The 10,160-nt window shown below is 38.3% G+C and overlaps 1 protein-coding gene across 1 annotated transcript in view; it reads right to left on the reverse strand.

Annotated features, from left to right (window-relative positions):
* The window catches only part of LOC126252829 (pre-rRNA 2'-O-ribose RNA methyltransferase FTSJ3), a 112,752-nt gene that overhangs the window by 62,448 nt on the left and 40,144 nt on the right, over window positions 1-10,160 (reverse strand). Inside the window, exon 7 of the mRNA XM_049953773.1 lies at window positions 4,783-4,919. Coding sequence (XP_049809730.1) covers window positions 4,783-4,919 — 137 coding nt within the window. The remainder of the gene's footprint in view (window positions 1-4,782; window positions 4,920-10,160) is intronic.

The raw sequence follows: 10,160 nt of genomic DNA on the forward strand, positions 1-10,160 counted from the left end.
CAGGACTCTACAACAGCACATACGGCCAACTTCCCATTACCAAAAATTTGTGACATGTTTTAAGATAGAGTTATCACTAATAACATATGGCCTCCTCGTCTCCCAATTTAACCCCCTGCAATTTTTATCTCTGGGAGGCATTAAAAGAGGTACAAATCGAATCTACACACTTAAGATGAACTTAAAACTAACATTTGTAAAGAAATTGCTGCCATTTCTCACAGGGAACTGCAGAGTGTAATGAGCAATTTCCTAAGCAAGTGTCAGGAAAACATCCAGATCTCCTTGCTTAATATAAGTGAATAATTTACTTTTGTTTTTAAGTGTTTATTTTATGTATGTTAGAAATAAGTGATGTGACAAATCGCATTATACTGTATTTACTACGGGCCTCTTGTCACCCAAGCCTTCGGTACAGCAGCCGGCCTCGCCAGCTGGTCACATACTGTGAAAGCAGTTGCGTTAACGATTGATCATCCAGTACGTGAACATGACAACTAACAAGCTGTGTGTCTGCACAATTGGCCACCACCAGACTGTGGCAAAGAAACAGCTGAAGCACCCCGTTGTTGAACATGCTACCCAACACAATGTGCTTCACTTTAATGACTGTTTCACATCCTGCACTGGCTGGAGTCTTCCTATCAACACTAGCTTTTCTGAAGTGTATAGGTGGGAATTCTCCCTACATCATATTCTTTGTCCCCCCCCCCCCCCCCACAACTTTCTCTAATCACTGTCCTCCACCTACCAACCCTCTCACTGCTCCCACTCCAGTGCTACAAATGCCCTCTATCCCACCAGCACACCTACTAGTCTTTTCCCCTTCTCCACCTCTCCCCCCCCCCCCCCCCTTGCCTCAAAGCAGAATCTTCTGACATTACACCTATCAGATCTATGTTCCTGCACACTCCCATAGGCAGCGCAGCAACTTCCCTCACCCATACCTTGCTATACCTCCTCTTGCCCACTCCGTGCCTTCTCTCTATCCCCACTACCCACTTCAATTATTCCTCATGTCATGACGCCACCACAGTCAGGTCATCACAGCACCTGGAGACAGTAGCCATGTGTGTGTGAATTGTACTTGTGTGAATGTATGTGTGTTTTCTGCTTCAGAAGGACTTTGAAAGCTTAAACATTTTAGGAGTTTTTTTCACTGTGCCTGTCTGTGAAGGATAGCAATCTGTTCTTTCCATAATAATGTTTCTAAAGACAGAGAGAGGAGGAGGAGGAGGAGGAGGAGGAGAGGGAGAGGGTGAGGGAGGAGGGGGGGGAGGGATGGAGGGGGAGGGAGGGAGAGAGGGAGGGACAGAGGGAGGGAGTATAGTTGGGTATAAATTATTTCTGATGTAGGTACAAAGAGATTCCCAGGAGAAAAGGCTTCAAATTAGATTTGAAGCCTAAGGCTTGTCGGTAACAGCCTGCAACTCTTGTAGAAGTATACTGAAAATGTATGTTGCTGAGTAAGTTATGCACACTTTTTTTGGACAAACTGGTTCACATGGCTCTGAACACTATGGGACTTAACTGCTGTGGTCATCAGTCCCCTAGAACTTAGAACTACTTAAACCTAACTAACCTAAGGACATCACACACGTCCATGCCCGAGGCAGGATTCGAACCTGCGACCATAGCGGTCGCGTGGTTCCAGACTGCAGCACCTAGAACTGCTTGGCCACTCCGGCCAGCTTTTTTGAACAGTAGTTAACAATGAGCTCACAACATTAAGGTTGAACATCTGTCTCATATTCAATGAATTGAGGCCATTGTTGCTTCAAAACAAGTCCATGTCCGTAAGTGAGTAAACATGCTATGATGTCTGTAAGAATCCCCAGTTCGTTGTACAAAATGTGCAATAGAAGGGAGGGCATCATTTCTCAAAGACTTAATTCTTGGTATCTAGTATTAGGCTGAATAATACTGAATTTTTAGTCCATATGAAGTAAAAGGATTTCCAATGGGAAATGTGTGTATGACAAAAACAGAACCCATAAACACAATTTCATCCATTTTCCACATTAAATATGATTGTGTCAGTTCTCTTCATATACTACTTGTAAAGAATGACTAATAAGCCCTTATCCCTATAACATTCAACATCTTTACACAAATATTAAAAAACTTATGACATTTAAAAACAATTACTTGAATTAATCATTACAAATTGAAACCATGAATATTCTAATGAATTTATTTTTCCTGTTGAGTAGTTGTTAGATATCTATAAGACCACTACTGGAGAACAACTCTGAATAATCCTACTGCATTTTTTCTTTTTTTGCAAGTTTTTACTTATGTAACCTTCCTTCCTCCTTATCCACCCAATGTCAGGTCACGAGTCGTATGTTAGTTCTTCAGTTTCGCAGAAAACCAAGCATACCCGTATAAAGGTATTATTAAAATTGGGTCACCAATCCCAAAGACATTTCAAAGCTTAACTGGCTACCTGCAGCCCACTTCCCCAGGCAGGAATCAGTGTACCCCTTCTGTCTGTGTCTTGTGTAATCGCATAGACAACATGACATCATTTTCCATAGTGTTTGTACAATGTGTATCTGAGGCAGGATGTGGAACCCAGCCCAGTATTTACCTAGACAGGTATGGAAAACTGCTGGCATGCCTCTTTGCGTCTCAGAAGTGGTTGCTTGACTGCACCTGGCTATCTGGGAAGATACTAATATAACCATCAAGCCTAAATTTATTCAACTGCGCCATTGTGGTAATTATGCAAAATGTATATGAGAGACTGGATGACATATTCCTAGAATTTAAAGACTAATTTTTTCCTGCAATTTCTCCCACTGGAGGCAGCTGACCATTTTTGTGGTGCTCCAGGACTGGCTATACAAAATACGTGACAAATTACAAACCTCTCGTTTGAGATTTATAGAATGTAGCTATGGGCAAGATTTATTTCATAACAATAATAGCCATTAGTAGAGAAGCTCTCCAATATACATATTTTATTAATGATCACAACATTTCTATATAGTGCGCATAGCCAGGCAAAGAAAGTACACAATAAGTCAAGGTATTAAACAAGAGCTATGATATCCTTAAAACAAATTCATTTCCTTTTAAAACACAGGAAGATCAAGAATTAATGTCCCATCAACATCCAGGTCATTAGAGACAGAGTATAAGCCTGGTATGTTTCAAGGATAGGGAAGAAAATCTGCCATGCCCTTTCAAAGGAACCATCCTGACATTTGCCTGGTGCGATTTAGGGAAATAACGGAAAACCTAAATTGGGATGGCTGGATGGGGATATGAACTGCCACTCTCCCGAATGTGAGTCCAGTGTGCCAACCTACTCCACTTTGCTCAGTTACTTACTTTTACAAATGATGAACAAAAGCATAAAAAAAATTGTGCTGACACACACACACACACACACACACACACACACACACGCACACACACTGCCTGGAAAAAAGAAAGTGAAGATCCAGAAGACATGGTCAGGTGCCTCATTGTGACTAGCTGGTCAAATCAAGCAATATCCAGATTTGTGAGGGATTCAGATGTGACAGTGGTCCTATTTTGGACCACACAGGGACACGAAGGCAGGCATACTTGTCTTCAAGATACCGGTGAGCATGTGCGTCCACCACAAGGGAGGATCACTGAATTGTGCACCAAGCACATTGTAACCCCTTCACATCTGCACCTACCATCCGAGAACAAATAAAGGACTTCCTGTAACATTCTTTATCATCCTGCACTATTGGTCAGACTCCAGCAGCAGTTGGACTAGGGAATTTCTGTCCAACGCATAGGCTGCCATTACCACTACAACGCAAACAACTGCATTTGGAATGGTGCCCTGACCTGAAAGCATGAACTGCTCATGAATGGTGTCACACTGTGTGTTCAGCAATGAATTGCAGTTCAGAACTACCCTGAAAGACCATTGTGAGAGAGTATCCTCCCCTTCTGGCTGCTTCACTTTATTTGTTAGGAAGTGTGAACACGTAGGCTTCTACAGCTTGTGTCAATCTCATTAAAATCCATCTTGTGTACTATCTTATAAAATACTTAAAATACTAGAATAAATTGATCAGCAGCCTCTCTCAGGCCAAAGAATGGTATTTTAAGTATTTTATAAGATGACATGACAGTCAACCAGGAGGATTTTAATGAGCTAACAGACAAATGCCTATCAAATATGTATAATACCAAACTGAAGTCAAATACATAGGTTCTAATGAGCTATTAAACATTTTGTTATCTACACAGCACAGTATCACCATGTGCTATGCATTTTCCAAACAAGTGAAACAAGGTAAGAAAAATAATCTAAATGATCAAGATATACTGAAAGAAGCTTTCAGAAGCAAAACACAGAAAACAGTGTAGGTTATTTGTGTCACAGCCAATGGCATACATCTTCCATAGAATAACTTCCATATGGTCCAAAGCTTATTAACAACTTTTCATGAGATACAATGATTATGTAACAATAAACTGTCTACACTGAGCAATATCAGCAAGTCCTGTTTTCATAAATTTGATGGTTCCTGAACTGTGTAATGCTGTACAACAAACTTCATGTACGAGACAATAGTTGATAGTTTGTCATTTCCTTTCTTAGTAACAGAAGAACTGTTGTCAATATACAACAGCATCAAGAATTTACATTCCTTACTGTAATATTTTCCCTGCAGTCTGGAAGAAGCCTTTCATAATGAAACAATAAATACCTGAACATTCACACAATTATAGAGAGAATGTGATACGAAAGACTTGGTAAAACACACAAAGAAGGAAGAAACATACTTTCCTGAACTATCTAGGTAATCTTCTCCATGTCTGTCAAAGGCAACAACCTTTGGTTTTCGCATCAACTCTTCATCTGAATCTGGTTCATCTTCTGCTAAAACATCTGGTGCCTGCTCCAAGACCGATTCCAGCTTCTACAATAAATAAATACAATCTGTGACCAAGTTGCAAACAGGATTACAATAAAAAAATTACAACCAGTGAGATAAAGCAATGTAATAAAAAAAACTGACACAGCCAAAATTTACACAAGTAAAGGGCATGAAGTTTACGACTTCTCATGCACAATGACAGTAAACAACCACTACAGAAAAAACAACCCTGTAAATGGTAGGTTAATGACTTGAACTATTCTAATTCATTCAAGATACCACTGAATTCACTCATCCCTAAGTGACAGTACTGCAGTAGCATTTTCACTCATCATTGTACAACTCATTTAAATCTTCCAATCTATGTTGAAAGGTTTCCTTGTGGCACACTCCTAGTCTCTGCAAGTGTTCCCTGCAGTAATTGAGAACTTTTTGCTGTAATGTGTTGCTTATTTGTATACTCTATGGCAATAGCAATTTTTTTCCATGTTTTGCCAATTCTTTAGTTTCAAACACCCACATTCTCACCCCCCCCCTCACCCCCCCCCCCACACACACACACAGTGGTATTACACTGCTCACCAAACCTACACAATATCCTTATCCATCTCCACACAACCCTTTCTCCCAATCCTTTACCTAATGGCTCATATTCCTTTAATAGACCTTGATGCAAGACCTCTCCCATACATCCTCCCACTACCACCTTTCAGTCCTGTCACAAATATCACCTATCCCATCAAAGGCAGGGTTACCTGTGAAACCAGTCACGTGATCTACAAGTGAAGCTGCAACCAACGTGCTGCATTATATGTGGGCATGACAACCAACAAGCTGTCTTCTGCATAAATGGCAACCGACAAACTGTGGCCAAAAAACCACTGGACCACCCTGTTGCTGAGCACGCCACCCAACATGATGTTCTTCATTTCAATTACTGCTTCCCAGCCTGTGTCATCTTGATCCTTCCCTCTCAACACCAGCTTTTCTGAATTGCGCAGGTTGGAACCCTCCCTGCAATATATCATATGTTCCCATAATCCTCCTGGCTTCAATCTCCGTTAGTCATTGTCCTTACCCATCTAGCCCCTTCCCTGTTCCCATTCCAGCACTAAACACAGCCCTCTATTCCTCCTTACATAATTAATGGCTAGAAAGTGCTGTAAATACCTCTGACCATATTCTTCATTAGAGTTAATCAATGAAATTTCTTACTGTTTATCTTCTGGAATATTCATTTTTCTGTAGTAAGTAATGATTACAGTACTGTTACTAAAATTCATAAATGTATCTCACTTGATTGTGGTGACGAAATCTGCCAACATGTTCCTTTTCGAAATAATGTTTGGAAACAATAAGGCTTAAACTGTAAGCAACTTTTCTTCCATTGAAGTATTTAACCTCTTCTCATTTTATTAAAAATCACATTTTGAAACACTTGTCATATCCTGTTAGGATAAACTTCAAGCTAGGCGAAAATGTTAATGTCATCCTGACAGCAAACTTAATGATGTGGAACACTAGAGCAATTGAATAAGGAATTGGGAACAAATTAGATTTGTTAAAGGATCACACAGTCTTTGACTGTTTTATTGTTTATTTAAGTACAACCTAGGTTTTGGCCTTTTATGCCATTTTCAAGTATTTGAGTTTACGTCTTTACCATATGTTGCAGGACACTTTACATGTTGTCCGGCACAAAGTTGGTCATAAATTAAGAACAACATTGGCTCCCCAGATTTAAAATCACCATCTTGTAACAGATAAGTAAGTAGTCATGGGAGCACATAATATTTAGTAAAAACAGGCTTACATTTGTAAATAATATCTTTTATTTACCAAAGTAAGGCTGTTCTTACTAAATGTGACGTGCTCCCATGATTGTCTACTGATATGTTACAAGATAGTGATTTTATATCTAGTATTTTGTGGGGAGCCAAAATTTTTCTTAATTTATGGCCAACTTTGAGGTTGACATGTTAAGTGTCCCGCATTATATGGTAAAGACATAATATCAAATATTTTAAAATGGCATAAAGACCTAAAACTGAGTTGTAGTTAAATAAACAATAAAACTGTCAATGGTAGTGTGTTCCTCTAAAAATTATTATATGATTGTTGCTCAGCATCATCAAGAATTACATTTGGTTTCTGTGGAAGAAATATTACAGTTTTGACCATCTGCTATTAAAGGAAACTAAAGAAATCTTAAATCAGGCTACTAGAACTACAAAACAAATTTCACTATTAATAAATATGAACCAAGTATCCAATGTCATAGTCACTGAACCACTACTCTTGGCGACAGATAACACATATAATGAATAAATATCCTGTATGACATTGGCCTCATACATTCATGGCATAGCACCGCAAGCCTAGGAAAAAGGAGTCTGACAAGTCTGTCAGAGATACATCTGACACTATCAGAAAAGGAGAAAGCAATAAAATATAGATTTCTTCAAATTAAAAAAAAAAAAAAAAAAAAAAACATAATTGTCTAGAGTGCATATATTACAAAACAATAAAATGTGATGACTACTTTCAGTTGACTAAGTAATCATCTTTAGATCACTCACTACAAAATAGACATCAGCATACAGCTCATTGACAAACACTGCAGTCTATGTAGCTTAGAGCATGTCCATGTATGTGACACTTTCAATGTGACACTGAATAATCAGAAATGTACAACCAACTATTTCATACCATGCTTATTAATGAGATTGTAACCAATTATAAAACATGTATATATGAAATCGGTCGATCCTGTTTATAGCAACATTGCTTTTAACAACATAATGGCTATAATATGGAAATATAATGGTGCCGACTAAATCCTATGTTAGCGCTACATTTAAAAAGTCTCTTAGTTTGACATCACTTATTGCGTCTCTTAGTTTGACATCACTTATTGCAACTTACAACATAAAACAATATATTTTTGTTACTTTTTGGAGATATATATATGGGCTATAACATCTAATGTTCATTTTTGTTTTTAAATATTTGGGAATTAATAAGAACAATGTAATACTTATTTCCAAATTCATTTTCTTTAGATTGTGGGTTTCAAATCAGTATGTGTGTTAAACCGTCAAGGCAAGCTTTACTTTTAAAATGTCCAAAAAAGGGAAAAGTGTTTAATACTGCAGAAAAGTCACACCTAGTACAGCAATTAGAAAGTGAGGAAACCAAGATCAGCATCACAAAGGAATTGGGTGTATAACACTCAAGGATTTCTACAATTTGGAAGGACAGAGAGAAAATGCAGTCTCTTTTCAAACAAAATTCTTTAAAAATCATGCAGAAGAGATCATCTGATCACAAAGACATTCAAGAAGTTTCAATGTTTTAAGCAACAAAGATCAAATAATGAGCCAATCAATGGATGTACACTTCAAGTGGAAGGCAATGAATTTGCAACTTTGTTGGGAAATGAGAACTTCAATTGTTCTTCATCTTGAACAGAATGTTTCTTAGCTTGCCATGGGAAAATTGGTGGTGAAGCAATCAGCATACCTGATGGTGTAACAGAGAAGTGGCTATTTAAGAAGTGGCCTTTTTTGTGTAGGTTACAAGCCAGATGATTTACTCAATGCAGATGAAACTGGCTTGTTTTATAATAGGGCCACAGATGAGACAGTGAAATTTAAAGGTAAACACTATTCAAATGGGAAAATGTCTAAGGCAAGAAGTACAGTTATGGCTGTTGCAAATATGACAGAATCACGTAAAGAAAGCCTTTGGTTATCATAAAATCAAGAAAATTGTTTATAAAACATTCACTCTCTACCTTTAGTTCATGAAATATTGAATGACACCTGACATTTCTGAAAAGTGGTTGAGTAACTGGGACTATTAGCTGAAATCAAAGAAACAAAATATTATGCTCTTGGTCAATAACTGTCCTGCTCATCCAGTAACCGACAATAAGCAGTGCATATAGCTTGTGTTTTTATCTCTAAACTTCACTTTAGTTCTATGACCTACTGACCAGGCTGTTATAAAATCTCTATTAATGCAAATGCAGTACATTAAACTTCAAGTGATGAACATGCTACAAAAAATCAAAGGTAAACAAACAGTTTACAATGTTCTTGATGAAATTTTAATGACGCTGCAAGCATGGGAAAACGTCACTCAAAAGACAAATGTCAACTGTTTTAAACATTCATGATTCAGACATCTTTCATCATCATCATCCCACAGTGAGGGTGACAAGTCATCAGCACCAGCTGATGATGATGATGATGATGATGATGATGGTGGTGGTGGTGGAATTAGTGCAAGAACCTTGTCCATCTCTGTCAACTTGTGACTTTGCCCAGTTAGACAACAATCTTACTGTGTATGCCTAGCAAGTGAAAAAGAAATTGTAGCTGACATACAAAGCCAACACATGACTGATGAACATGAAAATGAACAAGAACAACAGTTTTTGTGGCATCACTTACTGAAGCTCTCCGTGCAGTGAAAACTTCACAAAAATTTCCTATTTTCAAATAAGAGTTTAACAGAAATCATGACAATGTGGCATTAAAATGAATGAATCATCAAATGCAAAATGTGTACTCTTAAATGCTTTTCACAATATATATAAATGACCTAGTAGATAATGTCGGAAGTTCCACGCGGCTTTTTGCGGATGATGCTGTAGTATACAGAGAATTTGCAGCATTAGAAAATTGTAGCGAAATGCAGGAAGATCTGCAGTGGATAGGCACTTGGTGCAGGGAGTGGCAACTGACCCTTAACATAGACAAATGTAATGTATTACGAATACATAGAAAGAAGGATCCTTTATTGTATGATTATACAATAGTGGAACAAACACTCGTAGCAGTTACTTCTTTAAAATATCTGGGAGTATGCGTGTGGAAGGATTTGAAGTGGAATGATCATATAAAATTAATTGTTGGTAAGGGGGGTACCAGGTTGAGATTCATTGGGAGAGTCCTTAGAAAATGTAGTCCATCAACAAAGGAGGTGGCTTACAAAACACTCGTTCGACCTATACTTGATTATTGCTCATCAGTGTGGGATCCGTACCAGATCAGGTTGACAGAGGAGATAGAGAAGATCCAAAGAAGAGCGGCGCGTTTCGTCACAGGGTTATTTGGTAACCGTGATAGCATTACGGAGATGTTTAGCAAACTCAAGTGGCAGACTCTGCAGAAGAGGCGCTCTGTATCGCGGTGTAGCTTGCTCACGAGGTTTCGAGAGGGTGCGTTTCTGGATGAGGTATTGAATATATTGCTTCTCCCTACTTATACCTCCCGA

This window comes from Schistocerca nitens, chromosome 4 (assembly GCF_023898315.1).
Source record: "Schistocerca nitens isolate TAMUIC-IGC-003100 chromosome 4, iqSchNite1.1, whole genome shotgun sequence".
NCBI lineage: Eukaryota > Metazoa > Arthropoda > Insecta > Orthoptera > Acrididae > Schistocerca > Schistocerca nitens.